This window comes from Hemibagrus wyckioides, linkage group LG16 (genome assembly GCF_019097595.1).
Source record: "Hemibagrus wyckioides isolate EC202008001 linkage group LG16, SWU_Hwy_1.0, whole genome shotgun sequence".
In the NCBI taxonomy this organism is placed as follows: domain Eukaryota; kingdom Metazoa; phylum Chordata; class Actinopteri; order Siluriformes; family Bagridae; genus Hemibagrus; species Hemibagrus wyckioides.
Window position 1 is genome coordinate 7,468,769 of NC_080725.1, and position 17,884 is coordinate 7,486,652.

The 17,884-nt window shown below is 36.4% G+C and overlaps 1 protein-coding gene across 1 annotated transcript; it reads right to left on the reverse strand.

The window, feature by feature from the left end:
- Positions 1-877: 877 nt before the first annotated feature.
- On the reverse strand, positions 878-12,374 carry lg16h21orf91 (linkage group 16 C21orf91 homolog). The gene is made up of 5 exons (XM_058412663.1): positions 12,256-12,374; positions 10,288-10,419; positions 4,154-4,594; positions 3,675-3,737; positions 878-2,868 (listed from the first exon to the last, which is right to left on the reverse strand). Exons 2-5 carry the CDS (start codon positions 10,412-10,414, stop codon positions 2,702-2,704), a joined length of 798 nt encoding a protein of 265 aa, XP_058268646.1. The 5' UTR covers positions 10,415-10,419; positions 12,256-12,374; the 3' UTR covers positions 878-2,701.
- Between the last annotated feature and the right edge of the window lie 5,510 nt (positions 12,375-17,884).

The following is a 17,884-nucleotide window of genomic DNA, read 5'->3' on the forward strand; positions in this document are numbered from 1 at the left end:
TGTTGATATAATTATTTATGAAGCTAATTCCTGCTATGTTTACACCCAAGTTGAACTCTAACATTTTTTCTTTTATATTTTTAAATAAAAACTGCACTTTAAAAAAAATTACAATAATAAAAGTTAAAATAAAGTTTGAGAGTTATAGAAATGTGAGCTGTAAGTTGTAAGATATCGTAAGATAACTAAGATGTAAGATAGTGGTCCAGTGCATTTTGCTGGTTTATCACATTTGCCAACACATTACTAGTTGTCACCTACAAAAATGTTCATGATTTCCTGTGACCAAGCAAGAGATTTTCATATTTGTTTTTGTGTAGTGTATAGAAAGCTGAATGATATGATTTAGAGTTTAACCTGTAATTATTTAGCAAACAAAGTTTAGATAAATGAAATATCTAATGTATGAGGAAATTATTGAAAGTGGTGATGTTTATGTATTAATTATTACTCTTGTAGGTGCTAAGTATTGTATTGCTCATGTCAGAGCACCTACGGACACTCCATCCATCACCAGCTGTGGACACCTACAACCAGGGAACGAAGAGAAGAAGAAGAACTGAGGGCAAGATGCCTTTTTTTAATCACCACACATACATTACAGCACAGTGGAATTCTTTTCTTCGCATATCCCAGGAAGTTGGGGTCAGAGCGCAGGGGCACCTATGATACAGCTGGAGCAGAGCGGGTTAAGGGCCTTGCTCAGCAGTGGAGCTTGGTGGTGCTGGGGCTTAGACCCTCCGATCAACAGCCCAGAGCCTTAACCACTTGAGCCACCACTGCCTAGAGAGGGAGAGAGAGTGCAAAGCAGGAGAAAATTCACCATACAACTTAATAGTGGTGCACATATGAAGACACAAGACAAATACATGTTTAATAAAATATTGTGTATATTTATTGACTGGTTTTAAAGATAACATTTGAATCATCACTCAGACCACCACACAATCACACATTATTGCATGAGCTGTTGGAGAAACAATAAAAACACACACACAAAAAAAACCCTTGATAACTGATATCACAAGTATATGTGCCAAAACATGATCTTAAGTTTTAAGATTAACACTCTGTTTAGTGGGCAGTTTGTATGTAACCCTGTAGCCCCTATATCTGCTGAAATCCACAGTCTGCTTTACCAATTCATTGTTATTATCCTGAACAAGTACATGGGTTTTAAGCCACAAACTATAAAAATCAACACACACATCCGAGATTTTTATAGTTATATATATATCTATATATATATAAGCAGAACTGACATGCATACAATAATGCTGATGAAAATCACAGTTCAACTTTGTACAGCATATCAAGCACCAGACATGCACAACACTTTTCATACAACCCACAGATGGGTCAAGTAAAATATAGGTCTCTTACAAAGAGAAGCATTTTTTTTCTCTGAACAAAATAATTTTATACTTTTAAAATGACACATCCGAACAGCTAAGTTTAAAAACATCCAGTGTCATTATAAGCTGACCGCATTAAGTGTGAACAGATTCTTTTTGTGCCACCAGCAGATGGCGCCCTCACCTCAAGATTTTATCCGAGAATAAACAAGGAATATATGAAATTGTAAAATAAGATTGTACAGTAAGCTTCTAAATAAATAAACATGACATGTTAAGATAAAAAAAATTTAAAACTGATGCCTGAAATATTTGAACAAAGATCAAGAAAACCGTATTTCAAGGTAATTAAATGTGCACAAATGTCCTTTCGTTCATCCAAACATACTTAAAAATATAAACACTAAATTATGTTACCTTTTGGCAACAGACTTTGGTTAGGCTTTTTAAGGTGCGTAAAATCCCTATTAAAACATCCCCATGTAATGATAAACATACAGGAATATTTGATTATGCTATGACCGATAGTATCCTAACTTACTTAGGAATAGAATGAAGGGGGCTTTTAGGAAATATAAGACTCACAAATAACATCGTATTGACTGAAATGAAACCAGGCAAGAGCCACAAGAACTAACTAATGTCTTAGCAAGAATAGCTTTGACTATAATGGATACTTAAATAAGTCCTTCTCTACATCATTTGTAATTACCAGCAGACCACGGATTTTAAGCAAAGATTCTCTGGTATCAACCGGGGCCTAATAAATCTAATTGTACAAGATTCAGTGGCATTTTCAGATAGCCAATTGCTGTCTTATAGATTGTATCATATCTTGTGGAAGCCTGAGGTTTAGATACCTAATCTTTACATTGTGTTGCACTTGTACACAGCAGAGAAAAGTGTTTTATAACTGGAAACCACAATCACACTGCAATGATCAGAGAGAACACACTCCCTTCTTAACTAGGCAACCATTACCACAGAAACATCAGAGCCCAACCCAGACTCCGGTCTTTCATGCACAGTTATAGAGGCATCTGCTTCTCTAATAAAAAATAAAATAAAATAAATAAATAGAAATGTGAAATACATTCCATAACATAAAAGTCATAAAAACATTATTCAAGTTAATGTTGATGAGGCCACAGTCAGTCTGACCTCAGTCTGCATAGTAACCACAGATCCACCTAAATGAAGATCCAAAACTCCACGTGTTAGTCTCTTTCAAGACTGTTCTTACAGTTTTTGAACAAGAGACAGTAAGCTCAACCACCCTTTCTACTTAAGAGTATACACTGGGAGTGAAAAGCACTTTTTTTAATCCACTGTGGACAACTCGCACTTCACTCCACTGAGGTGTTGCTGGTTTTGATCCCTGCCCGGCCAATCTGAAGCCATGGGAGTTTGGCACAGTTCTTAAAGAGCTGCTCGATGGCTATGTGGCGGACATGAAGCTGGGATGCCAATGAGTCCTTCTCTTGCACAGCTACTGAAAGCTTTTCAAATACCTCTGAGTGAGAGAGAGAAAGAGAGAGAGAGAGAGAGAGATGGTGGCATGAATACTCATCTGATTGATTCAAAATGTCAATCATATCACTGAAATGATTTCTTTTAATACAGGTATATTAGATCATAGTACAATTATAAGCTTTAATGCATCATTGACTTGCTTATACTGACATTTTCAGAACACATTTTTTCAAGCTCAGCCAAAAGCAGGTGTGAGCACATTGTATGATCTAATGCTCCAGAATAAACAGACACCTTCCTATTTTTGATTTCTGTTTATAATTAGTCAAGGGCAGGAGAGCTGAACAAAAATAGCAAAAATCAGAAAAATCTACAAGTTGTCTACAAAAGCAGTGGAGTACAAGAAATAAGAACAGGTTTAAGGAACCCTGGCAAGATAGTTTCAGATGTGTGAACCCCCAACCCCAACCCCCCCCCCCCCCCCCCAAAAAAAAAAGAGGGAGATCGTTACATTTGTCAGTAAGTTAAAGTTGCATCTAATACAGTCACATAAAAACGTGACAAAAGTTTCATTCTTTATTTATTTATTTTTAATGTCTACACATCAATGCATGTACATTGTTGTCTTAGGCTAATTATTGTTATTCTTAGTTCGCCCTTATTATGAAGACAAATTTAGCTGTGTAATGTATCAGCTTAAATTTACGGTGTAAATTTGCAGAAATTTAAAATGAACAGAAGGTTTTAAGAACAGAGTGTAGAATTTTTAAAAAAGCTTAAGTTATTTAAAAAAAGAAAGAAAGAAAAACCCACAAAGGTTTTGAATGTGTTATTACTAAACTTTACCTTGAATCTGTAGCAGCAGCTGGGAATTCAGCTGATGAAGCTCTTCCAAAGTCATTTTCACCACTGCAATAAAAAAAAACATTACAAAAGAACTGTATTAACTTCTCTTCAGTCAAAAAATGATGAGGAAAACACAGTGACTCAATCTTTGACCATGAGATCATTTCACCAATGATAGAGCCTGCTGGTGAGACTTAATTTATCACTTTTATACCAGCAAAGCCACTTTTCCAAGTATGACAGACAAAAGGATGAGGGCACACAAATGAGAACACCCCAGACAGTCACATATTAAGAGTGAGCGACACGGACACAAAAATGTGGGGAGGAATGCATGTTGTCTGTCATACCGAAGCTTCATAAGCTTTACTAAAAAAGATAGCAAACTACAACACTACACCTTCTTTGTGTAATCTGAATAAAAGACTTTTAGCTGCCAAGACATTTTCTAGATGACTTCACTTCTCCGGAGTACTCACATTCCTCTCGACTGTGGAATATGTGTCGTCTCTCCCGCTGTTCTCCTCCTCCTACCTGCTGTTGCAGTGTGTGCTTTTGATCATTGCTCCACAGCTGCCCAGAATCCTGCAGGAGCTCCAGATCTTCTGTTTCACCTGAACACGTAGCCTCCACCCAGCGTGGGGCATATCGGGGGACCTGGGCACCTGACTTGGGCATCAAGTTCCTGTCACCCTGCTGTGTGTGAAACAGGATCTGGTGTTTGGAGCCAGAGTCTCTGTTCTGGGCATACTGCACAATGCGGCTGATCTGCTGGCTCAGTGCCCGCTTGACACCCTCATAGGTACTGTGCGAGGCCTTGGCATGTGAGACCTTCTGGTTGGCAATGAGGTGGTACTTCTCAAAGCAGTCCCTGTGCCCACGCAAAGATGTGGAGTGCAGCAGAGTTGCAGTGGACACACCTATGATGCACAAAGACATCCTGCTTAAATATATTTGTCAACTACACAGTACTTACATTCAAACAATTAAATTTTGTTTAATTAAACTTTACTGAATTCATTTGGCCTATGTCCTGTTTTCAAGAGTAAAATAGTTCTGGAGCTTTATTGTTAGGCAAGGGTTTATATTATGATGGCCAGGCAAAGCAGCTTAGCTGGTCAAGGAAAAAGCCAGTCAGGCTGACCATCGATTCAGCAGCGCACAACTGTACACAAACACTTCTGAAAGTGTATGTTAAATACTGGAGAAAGGGTCAGATTCATCACAGTACAGTAGACTCATGACACTTACAATTTATAAGTCTCACAAGTCTCCCCTGCTGATAGAACTGATTTATGTCCAAATATAAATTAAAGAAAACCCTGATGGTAATTTCCTCAACAATAAGGCAAATTGTATAATGCACATAGTATACTTAGCTAGACACAAAACAAAAATCACACACAACACAATTTTGTATGGGGATATAACAGAACTAAAATTCAAAATGAAAAATGTGCAAACAAAATACTGTGCTCTAACTAGGGCATAAGAAAAACTTCCATATACATAACTCATACTTGATTACCATGAAATGTTAATATCAACAGTATGTTAAATGAAATGCAATCCCACTTCCTTTTTTCAACTTTTTTTTGTTCTGCAGAAACGTACATGCCAGAACTGAAAATTAATCTTGAGCTCAGGAAGAAGAGGAAAAGAAAAAAAGGAAGGAGACCATTTTCTTTCTTAAGTCAGCATGTCCTAATTGAACCAATGTCTAAGAATGTTTTGGGGCAGGAAGATCACGCGCACAGAAAACACATGCTAGTGCTTCAAAAGGGCAACAAAATATGTTGCATCTGTATTATGCCTACATGGGTTAGACAACAAAAATTTGAAAAGAAAAAAAAACAAGGAAAAACACAAACCATTGTATCAACTTTCTGATAAACGCATTTGCTACGCTTCAAAACAATATAAGGCTTAAAAACAGGAAGTGAATGGGTGTGAATGGGTCTCAAGAGAAAGACCCGAAATACCAACCACATACATAAACACAGCAGAATAAGTTCAGCAGTGTGGGCAAGAGGCTTAAGACAAATATACATCCTGCCTAATAATTAACTTATTATTTCAGATTTTTTTTCAGTATTAACTATTAGGGTGAATGAGCAGAAATTCACGAAATAAAATGCTTGCTTCTTAAAACCAAAGAGGAACTTTGAGTATTCTTTGGGCTTCATTTCAGGCATATCAGTGACACTGAGTTTGATACTGACAAGAGTTATGCCTCTTATTAGGCAGAAAACAAAGAAACAAAATGAAAGATCCATAAATGTTTGTACATGTCTGAACATGCATTCAGTGCTTTCATGAGCCTAATACCTGAAAGTCAGCTCTCATTTTCTGTGCATGTACCTACATGCCGTATAGACCACAATGAGCAAGAAACAGCAGTGTCAGGAAAAGAAAAAGCGAAAGACCTGACTTTTTTTTTTTTTAAAACTGCAGTATGTAAAAGACATGAAGAGGTTTTAGCTGTTCACAGGTGTTTTTAGTTCTGAGAGCACATTTTCATAGCTAAAACTCCTATTTGAAAGTGTGTGCTTTTCATACAGTGGTTATTATTATTATTATTATTATTATTATTATTATTATTATTATTATTATTATTATAGGAGCACTTGTGCATGATTAGATATTTGCATGAGCTCACAATTACAATTAATTATAATATAATTAATTAATAATTATTAATTATAAAATATATTAAAATTGTACATCAAATGGTATTAAAGGAGCAACCAGTTCCTAGGGTTCTAGTGCTTTTAAGGAACAAACCCATCAATAGTGCAGGATGTAGGTAATGAAAAAAATGTGCAGGGAAAAGGCCTTATATACATTTTATATTAAGTTATATATTTAGTAGAAAAATTCCTGGAGTGCAGTGTACCAAGGTGTGGTAAATACAAAGAGAATATATCTAAAGTGGGGCTTTTTAAGAAGGGGGAAAATGAATACTGAGCATATGAGACTGAGGAGAAAAATAAGAAATTCACATGAGAAAAATTTAAATTATGATCCTGCATGCTTCTAAGTATAATATACTTTGATTTTTCACTCTCACACTAAATTCTACCTTTTTAGAAGTGTATTTTTATAAAGAGTTCACACAGTCAGGTTAATCAGTGGTGACACTGACATGGAAATCAAGAATAGAAAACAGGAACATAAGAAGCTATATTTGACGTCACAACACTAAAGACCTCACATCAGTGCACTTTTTACAGCTGGCAGATCAGCCTGTGTTTTTCAGTTCAGCTTAGCAGACAAAATAGGACACTGGATCCTTGACCCATTTTGTGGAACCTGGAAGATGCTGTATGTGTGCTCACGTTTATGTGCATGTCTGTGTGCAAAACGAGGACAGGTCATCATTCATGGTCGAAAACAGCAGCTCAAATATAAAGTGCAGTCAACAGCTGCACAAACAAACAAGTAGCATGCAGACAAAAACACATGTTCATGTGATCCATCACATATGATAGCACTGTTTACAGTTTAGAGCACACACTTATCCTGAAATTTCACTTATCTATAACCAATATTGGAATAATGAATACTAGGGTATAAAGTGTTGCATAAAATATATAACATTCATGTTAAAGGTCTACAAATAATTTGCAACACACTGATTTCATGTTTATCATATGTATAATATATTTGTGGGATACACAAACAGACAGAAACAGACAGCACTGGGATGACAATGTTGTACTAATCAAAAAACGTAACTGTTGCACTGTTGAATTCTTGAATCTAATTCATCAGAAGGTCTTTTTTTAAATTTTATATACCCAGTTATGACAGGGTTCCCAAACTTTTTCCCAAACAAGCCTTGACCAAACTACTTTTTTTGAATTCCAGATTTATTGAATCAGCTTTTTCCTGAGGGCACAGATATAAAAATGATTATGGTTATGGGTATTAGATGAACGGAAGTAGACTGGGTCTTCATCCTCCCATTCATCTATTAAGGAAAGGATGGGAATGCTGAAATTGTCCTTTATAAGCTCTGTCAGGGTATGATTCAAATGAATGGCTAGTGACAGTTTTGTGGCTTGCCTAATTGTGATATCCATTAACATTTCAAAATATTACAACACAAAATCTGTCTTCTATATTTGTAATGTTAATTTGCAAAATAGTCAAATGAAACGAGACAGTAGATTGAGTTTTTCTCTTGTAACCCATCTGTTGTACATCATGAGAGGCCATGTCTGGACACCAAGTTTAAGAACCCTTAAGTTGAGCTAGTTTCTTCAGCACAGAGGCTGCTGTTTTTTCCATCTTAGTAGCGGTTTATAGTTGTTATAACAAACTTCACAAGCAGATCTTTTCACAAGCAAACATTTTTTTTTAGTAAAAATGAATTAAATATTAAAATTAAAACACTTTAGAAGGTTTGATTATTTAAAAATATTTAACTTTGCATCAGACCACACCAACATATATTATTTTCCTATAATTGCATATTCCAAAGCATTTCATTCATATTAACTACATTACATTATGTTTACATTTACATTTCTGGCATTTGGCAGACGCCCTTATCCAGAGCGACTTACATTTACAATGTAAAAAACAACTGAAAAATTGAGGTTTAAGGGCCAGGGGCCCAGCAGTGGCAACTTGGTGGAGCTGGGATTCAAACTCACAACCGCCGAACAGTAGTCCAACACCTTCACCACTAAGCTACCACATTCCCCAACTACAAAGCAAATCAACCTGCCATTGTGTGTGAAACGGTGAAAGTTTTATGCCACAAACATTAGAAAGAAAGCTTTCGCACACACAGTATTGTTTTAGTACTCAAGGTCTGAAAAGTTAGAGACATTCTCTCTGGTTGACATTGAGTCTGATTGTCTTCTACAAGCACACATTCCAGGGGATCTTATGTAGTGGGCTTAAATACTACTGCTGAGACTTCCCTAAAATTCTTGCCCATTGAGCTAACTGCTGGACAGAAAGAGCAAGCACAGATCTGCATTATCCACGGCTAGAAACCAAATTGCTCCCACTGCTTGTCGATGCAGCTAAGGTACAGTGTCATGTGGTGAGGTAAGACCACACTTTGCTCAGTTATCATACACATCACAGCTATGAGAGGAATTAGGTGAAGTGCAGAACAACACAGCACAGCAGCAAATCATAATAGACAATGTTATTTTAACAAGTGACAACCAGAGACAACGCACACCTGTCCTAACAGAAATTCAAGACATAATGAGGACATACCTTCAACCTGGTAATCATAGGCTATGCAATTAAATAATAGAATACAATATTCAATGACAAGTTTGCTGATAGCTAAAAGAAATAAAAAATAAAAACTTTATGTTACCAACAGCCCTTTTTCATATGATCTGGGACATCTGTAAGCATTGTGTAAGGCAGCCTTGGTGTACAGGTGTATGGGTTCAGGCATCTGTGAGTGCATTTACTGTATATTAGGCCATTTGATCATAATTTATTCATAAACAACTAAAAATAAAAAACATACTAGATAATGGTGTTCAAACGTATTTAATGGAGGTTTGTTGAATAGTTTTCTAAACAATTATCCAAATTTCTTTTTTAAATAAACTTTCCCAGACCGGTGTTTGTGCTATTTTGGGCTGGGATTATGGCTCTGTCCATCATGTACAGACATGGTCTTGACTCACTTTAGGTCACTTATATTTACTTCATACTATCTGGTGCTGAGCAACAGTAATATAAATGTATATGATGTAAAAGTTTTGTAATTATGCTCTAAAATTTAAAGGAATTGTGCTGTAGGCTGGCCCATGTACATCCATCTGACAAGTTTATTCTTGGAGGTCAAATCCTCCATCGTATACAGACTGACAGAATGAAATGACATGATAAAGCACGTTATTTTAAAAATACCAGGGGTTCCCAAACTTTTTGGATCCCAAGCCCTCACCACCCTACATAGCTTACATTCAAGATTTAACCTGTAATATTTACCTGTAATATTTAAATTAATACTGTAAATATTGTAATATTTGAACCTTTTAGCATGTCAGAAACGTGTGACAAGCGTCTATAAATAAATAAATAAATGTTTCTTGAGCTGTCTTACCAGTCTAATTGGAAGTGAGAGTTACTATGTCTTTTAACTTTTAACATTTCTTTCAACTTTCAAACTTCTCTCTCTCTTAGGTGTGCCTGAAAGGGCACATATCCATTCACATCCACATCTCACATCCAGCTTTGAACACTGCATAAGAAAACACAGCGGGCTGGTATGATGCAGCTCGACACAAAGAGGCGTTACTTTTATCATGCCAAAGTGTACTATAATCGCAGGGCCTGAAGCATGCTATTCCAAGCTTTTGTTTGCCTGTAACAGTCAGAGTTTGCTGCAAGACAACTTTAAAAACCTGATAAACCTGCATAGGACATAAAAATGAATAAGTTTCTTTTATAAAACAATGTGGCAAAATAGTGCCACATGGAAACAGCACCCTCAATTACAGATAAAAAATGTAGAGCATTTACATTTAGCTGTATATCCTAAAACAGACAAAACAGATCCTGTTGACTTTTTTGCCAAATCAGAATGACCATTTTAATATCAAATTTCCCCAACACTGTGACTTACCCTCTATGCTCAGCTCGAAGCAGACATGACAGAAGGACAGTGTTCCAGTCTCTGTGTCCAGCTTACAGATGGTGCAGATGTTGTCATCATTCAAGTCTATATTCACAAATTGCTCTTCTTCCACCATTGCACCTTTACAAATGTAACAGAAATAAATAAATGAACAAATATCTCAAGGTCTAATTCTGTTTTACATGTATACTTTACAGTGTTTACAGGTGAAACCCAAGGCTCAAACCATGAGTACACACCCGTCAATCAAAAGGACCAAAATGTTTGATCACTGGAAAAATGGGTGGGTTCAAACAAAGGTTTAACACATCAAGAGCATATATGTGGAAATGAAACATTCTGACCCACTGTCTAATCTTTATCGTTTGATCTCAAACCCAAACAAAGCAAAGAAACTGGCCTTGCAGTTCTAGTACCTTGTCCTGTCTTTGGAGCTCTTTTGGTACCTGACAATACCTGGTATTAACACCTGACTTGGCTGAATCAGATCAAAAACTTAAACGTTGTGGTTATGTTTATTACTTATAATTAATTATTTAACTGGATGATACTTGGATGACAGCAAAACTGGGAATAAGACTTCTTTGAAGAATTTGAGGGTGCTCAAATTAGTAGACAACCTGCATATATTTTTTTTCAAAGAGTTCTTTTTACTTGCCTGGACAAGTATGAACAATATTTTTTGATTAAACATCCCCATTCCAAATTTCACCTAATAAAAGCTTTCTTTTTGTGTGCAAGCCGTTTTTGGGGGGGTTTTTTTTCTTCTTTTTTCATATTGCCCTTCACAGTGGTATGAGGCCTCAATGCTGTAACTACAGCACGAGATATTCATGTCAAATCCCCAAAGCCTGGTGCACTACACACATTAGACGGGGTGTGCATAAGCTACACCAGGATTAAACTACAAACTCATTAATATTAAAATGCATTCGAAACTAAACCTTTTATGTAATTTACAAGTAGCATACTATTTATTTCTTTCCTAATCTATCTGACAGGAACCTACTTCAGGAATTAAATCCAATAAAATAATAAACCCTTAAAATATTAGAACTTACTTACAATTAGAAAAACAACACACGACATTATTACAGACTGAAACTGTGATACATGACGGCATGAAATCTGGATGCCATTTTAATTTACATCCTTATCTTAAATTCATGAACACAGGTAAATTAGTTTTGTTAGAACAGGCGAAATTTTGTCCATGCAGTGAGATCTTGTGAAATGTAAAAAGTGTGAGAACAAACCTCAAATTTTATTTTGGACTCCAAAGCAAATCAGCAAATATACAGGCAACAAGAAAAGTATTTTAGACACGAGACTACTGTTTATTCCTGTGGCATTAGTATAAAAAAAAAAAAACCCACTTTATTTCTTGTCTTGTATTTATTAGTGAAGATCTCTACAAACCATATTATTATGCTGTTTTTTAGCCGCTTGGTGAAACAGAAATCAAAGCAAGTCTGTTTACCAGGAACAAAAAGTTAACAGCATTCGTTCATGGCCACAAATATCAGCATAGATAAGGGTGAATCCGTTAACTGGATTAGCATTAAGCCTTTTGTTATTAATTATGAGTTGACATTATTGCCTTCATTCAACAGTTAATTTATTACTCTTAGCGAATGTAAATTGACTTAGCTCCAACGGAAGCAAGCGAACAAAATATTTGCTGATTTAAGAGTGTCGATCTAGAAACATCGGTTGTCGACAAAAACAACAGAGCATTAAACAGTGCTAAAACAACATGTTAACAGTGAACAGCTAGCTAGACGGCTAAACTAACTTGTTAGCTTGTTTGCTAGCACCGTTTCACTGCTACAGGGACGGACACTTGTTCGTGACCGTTATTTAGCTACTGTTCACCTGAACTGAACGCCGAAAAGAAGACATTTCCAACCAATACAAATACATCTCTCAAAAACAGGGAAGACAAACAAATATTACCTTGTTTGATATTGTCAGTAAAGTCCTTGAGGCGAACTAAAAAGAAACTGAAAAGATGTAAACGTCTATTCTCCTCAAAGCCCACGCTCTCTCGCTTGAGTCCCAGTGATGTTATTGAAGAGTGGCTGAAAGAGCAGGGTTGCCAGATCTGCGTTAACAACACAACAACAAAACTTCAAAAAACCATAGCTCACTTTTAATTTTAAATATGTGAATAATGACTTCCATTACCAAGTAATGTTATGTTTACATCTTAGCATTTTGTAATACAAAGAATACCACCTTAAAACTCATTTCATCAAGATGAAATTGTCTCAGATAATTAAACACTCATGTTCAAAAGGACTAGAACAGTTTTACGGATACACAAGTATACATACGTGAAAATTGCGCATGTAGTATGTACATAAGAATACATTTTATTTGCATGATAATTCCCATACTATTTGGTATTGCAAAACTTCATCTAATGTATGAATGCTAAAGGTTTAAAAAATCAGGTGTCTATGGTGAATAACAGGATAACTGACAGTAGTAAAACCGAGGACCTGGCAACACTCCTTCTTAGTACAGCACCGCTGACGGAGGGGGGCAGTTTCCGTTTACGGAAAGTACGGAATGAACCACTATCACGTCGAGGAGGGTGAAGTTTTCGAAACACAATAGTACGACCAGCTGAATTCATTGTGTTGATGACATGTAAACGTTATGGCGGTGTGAGGATCAGACAACTACATATATCATATATTAGAGACATGATTGGGCTTTACAATTGGTTGTAAACAGCCTAGGGATGTACATGGTACAGTCCACACTTTTGTTCATTGAATTAGTAATAATTGTAAATAAAAATTCACTTTTAAGAATATTTGTAGATACATTACATTAAATCTTTACACCACCCAAATATCAGTGTGACTGTATTACTGTAAACTGTAAATGTAGTATAGCTCAGAAGCTGTTGAGTGGGGAATCCCAGAGCCTGCAGGGGATTTTCTCCAGGGAAAATACTGTTCCAGTGTTGGCTGAATGAAAAGACCTTGGTCTGAAAGTTTGAACTGAACCCCTCCCAAAAAAAACAATGAAGGAACTGTTAAAGTTAAGGGTAAAGTGTTTAATCCAAAGAACACTCCCTCAAAAGGTTGGTGATCACCTGCAAGTCAAGAGTCATTTTATTGTCATTTTGACTATATATAGCTGAAGCAGTACATAGTGAAACGAAACAACGTTTCTCCAGGACCCTGGTGCTATGACAAGACATGGAGCTACAAAAGGCAACCTAGAACTAACGGCTAAAGGTTGAAAAATTGATATAAATGCATCAATCTGGCTTTTTTATACCAGTCTTGGAGTGAGTTTTAATCCAAAGAACAGCATCCCAGTTGTGAAGCATGTGGGCAGTAGCATCATGCTATGGGGATGTTTTGCTGGAAGAACAACTAGTGCACTTCACAAAAAGATGGCACTATGAGGAAGGAGGATTAACTAGAAATCCTAGCAACACACCTAGGATCAGGACAATGATCCTAAAAATCTTCTTCTTCTTTTTTTTTCAAATTTAAAAACTGAACTGCAAACTCTTCCTGGAGCCAATTATCCTTACTTACAGAAGGATGATTTATTTATAGAAGTATGGATATGTTTTGTTGATTTGGATAAGGCCTATGAGTGTACAGTGCATCCAGAAATTATTCACAGTGATTCAATACAGACTACAGACAATTCCTTGGACTTGTAGAAACATGTCAAGGATGATCAGTGGAAACAGGATGCACCTGAGCTTAATTTTGAGTGTCATGGCGAAGGTCATCAATACTTATGTACGTATGATTTTTTCATTTTTTATTTTGAATAAATTTGCAAAGATTTCAAACAAACCTCTTTCACATTGTCATTATGGGGTATTGATTGTAGAATTTTGAGTAAAATAATTAATTTAATTCATTTTGGAATAAGGCTGTAACTTAAAATGTGGAAAAAAGTGAAACGCTGTGAATACTTTCTGTATGCACTGCATGCCTCTAAATTTTTCATGGAAGGCACTGCATTATTTGCAGATAATGTTGTTCTCTTAGCACCATCTAGAGTGGACTTCTGACAAACACTTAAATCAGACCCTCCAAGAGTGGAATGCAGTGTTCAAGTGGGGGAGAATCTAGGTAGATCGATATGAATCTACCTATCAAGAAGAAGGAGTCACAGAGGATAAGTAGGTAACACATGAATGCATATACATGTGTGGTTAATTATTATCTGAAATGCTGGTATGAGAGAGCTAGGCCAGAGCTGAGCTACTAAGAATTTCCTCAACAGTGTCCTGCTGGCTCTGTTTGTGCTATTTAGTTTTTAATTCTTGATGAGAATGCCATGAGAGAAAAGTCTGAAATAGTTCTGCACTGTTCTTTCTCAGTTAAAAACAGGCATAAAAATGAGGTTCCCCTGCAGGGTTACTAGGCTTTCTGTCCTCGGTAGATTCTGCAGCTTTACAATCTGGGAAAGCCTTGGAGCAGAAGAAAAATTGCAAGGTGCCAGCTGAGGTGGTTTAGATGCCATACAAGGCAGCTTCCACTAGAGACTTTAGCAACAATGAGGAATCTCCAGAAGGAGCTGGAATCTGGGCAAAAAATAAGAGAAATATTCTGGACTGACCTTCCCAGACTATTGCCATTGCAACCTCTACCAGCAAAAACACTAGGGAAATTAATGAATGCTAATATATATTTGGTTATGGTATATACAGTGAGGGAAAAAATTATTTGATGCCCTGCTGATTTTGTACGTTTGCCCACTGACAAAGAAATGATCAGTCTGTGTATTTGAACAGTGAGAGGCAGAATAACAACAAAAAAAATCAGAAAAACGCATTTCAGAAAAGTTGTACATTGATTTGCATTTTAATGAGTGAAATAAGTATTTGATCCCCTATCAGTCAGAAAGATTTTTGGCTCCCAGGTGTCTTTTATAGAGGTAAGGAGCTGAGATTACAGTAGGAGCACTCTCGGGGAGTGCTCTTAATCTCAGCTCGTTAACTGTATGAAAGACACCTGTCCACAGAAGGAAGCAATCAATCAGATTCCAAACTCTCCATCATGGCCAAGACCAAAGAGCTGTCCATGGATGTCAGGGACAAGATTGTAGACCTGTTGTTCCAAACAGTTGGTGCGATTATTCCCAAATGGAAGAAACACAAAAGGACTGTCAATCTTCCTCGGTCTGGGGCTCCATGCAAGATCTCACCTAATGGAGTTTCAATGATCATGAGAATGGCGAGGAATCAGCCCAGAAGATTTTGTCAATGATCTCAAGGCAGCTGGGACCATAGTCACCAAAAAAACAATTGGTAACACACTACGCCGTGAAAGACTGAAATCCAGTAGCGCCCGCAAGGTCCCCCTGCTAAAGAAAGCGCATGTACAGGCTCATCTGAAGTTTGCCAGTGAACATCTGAATGATTCAGAGGTCATGTGGTCAAATGAGACCAAAATCCAGCTCTTTGGCATCAACTCAACTCGCCGTGTTTGGAGGAGGAGGAATGCTGCCTATGACTCCAAGAAGACCATCCCCACTGTCAAACATGGAGGTGGAAACATTTTGCTTTGGGGGTGTTTTTCTGCTAAGGGGACAGGACAACCGCACCACATCAAAGGGACGATGGATGGAGCCATGTACCGTCAAATCTTGAGTGAGAACCTCCTTCCCTCAGCCAGGGCATTGAAAATGGGTCGTGGATGCAAAGAGGAGTGGGCCCAAATTCCTTGAGATGTGAGATGTGTGCAAACCTGGTGGCCAACTACAAGAAATGTCTGACGTCTGTGATTGCCAACAAGGGTTTGCCACCAAGTACTAAGTCATGTTTTGCAAAGGGGTCAAATACTTATTTCACTCAATAAAATGCAAATCAATGTATAACTTTTTTGAAATGTGTTTTTCTGGATTTTTTTGTTGTTATTCTGTCTCTCACTCTTCAGATAAACCTACCATTAAAATTACAGACTGATCATTTCTTTGTCAGTGGGCAAACGTACAAAATCAGCAGGGGATCAAATAATTTTTTCCCTCACTGTATAGTTGTATAGATTGTATTATACTGTATATGGTGTTTATAGAAGATTTGCCTGCTATTAAATATGTCACTATGTTCACGTAGATAGGGCCTCTGCTAATGAAGTTCCACTTATATATAATTTTGACAAATAAAAGCCAATGCACAAGTATACACTATAGATGATGTACAAGGCTGGTTAGCTGGCTCGCCTGGATAGAGGAGGATGTGGAGAGTGTTTCCACATTGCATATCAAGTATATTAGTCTATTCTGGCATTTTAAATGAGGTAAGTGCGTAAAGATGTTTTTAGGCATTCATTTTCTTTCTTTCAACTATATATGCTTCCTGGATTATGTTTATGATTTCACAGCAACCTAGACCAGGATAAAGCAGTTACTTATGATAAGTTAAATTAAATTAAAATGTTACACATCCAGGGAATGTCTATCTAAAAGTTGGTGTGCGCTGCCACCTGGTTGACTGGGTATGCATATTATTTGAACAAATCTATTATGTTTATTAGGTTAATCATTCTTATTTTTAACTTAAAAAAATGATTTTTCATCAGCAAACATGTTGCTGTTTAATTGATGCAAGCCACATAATGTTTTCTGTTAATTTAAAGCATGAAAAATATTGCTGTTTTTTACTATACACTATATAATTATATTTGTATTATATAAATCATGAGGGGTCCTGAAAGTAACATAAAAGAAGTGTTAAAACTGTACAATCTCATTAATGATAAAGAAAATATGACTTTATGTCACGTGGGCTCAAAATACACATAAACCGTGTATTTTAAATATTGCTGTCATCAGTAAAATTTGAATTAGTAGAAAAAAGGGTTTGCTTTGATAAATGTGAATATTGCAAACACTGGTAATGAAAGTAAAATATATCAAGCATTTTTTTAAAAGCGTTTTTAATTGATCTGCATTGTTGTAAAAAAAAAATGGCATCTGAAACAAAAAGCCAGACAAATAAAGTGTCCGGAGATGATGTGCTATATATTGTTTAGACCCAAACATAAACACTCTCCAAAACTTAACAGATATGACAAAATGGATAATAAATAGTAATAGTGATAATTACAATAGTAATACTGATAACTATTACTGGATAGTAATTATTGGATAAGTCCAGTTCTCATAGCCTTATAGCTTTAGTTTATTTGCCTTCTCTTATGAATGCAGAGGAACAAACTTATCAGTTGGCTGGATTCATTGCATGTAAGGAGGAAAACACAAAAAATGTGCAGAACATTTTGTATTACAGCACACAATCAGGGCAGAGGTTAATTTGTTCGTTCGTTCATTCATTCATTCATTCATTCATTCATTCATTCATTCATTCATTCATTCATTCATTCATTAATCTATATGGCTAATACTGTTAAGTTAATTTACATTTTTTTGATAAACAGGATATATTGCACTACTGTATATGCAGAACCACAGGACTCTTCTGAAATGTCTCTTCAACTACTGTGCACATGATGGCGCTATGAAAGGCTCTAACACTAACTGACTTATTTGTTAAGATGGAAGGAATGCAGTTCAAGTTCAGTCATGCAGGTAGCAT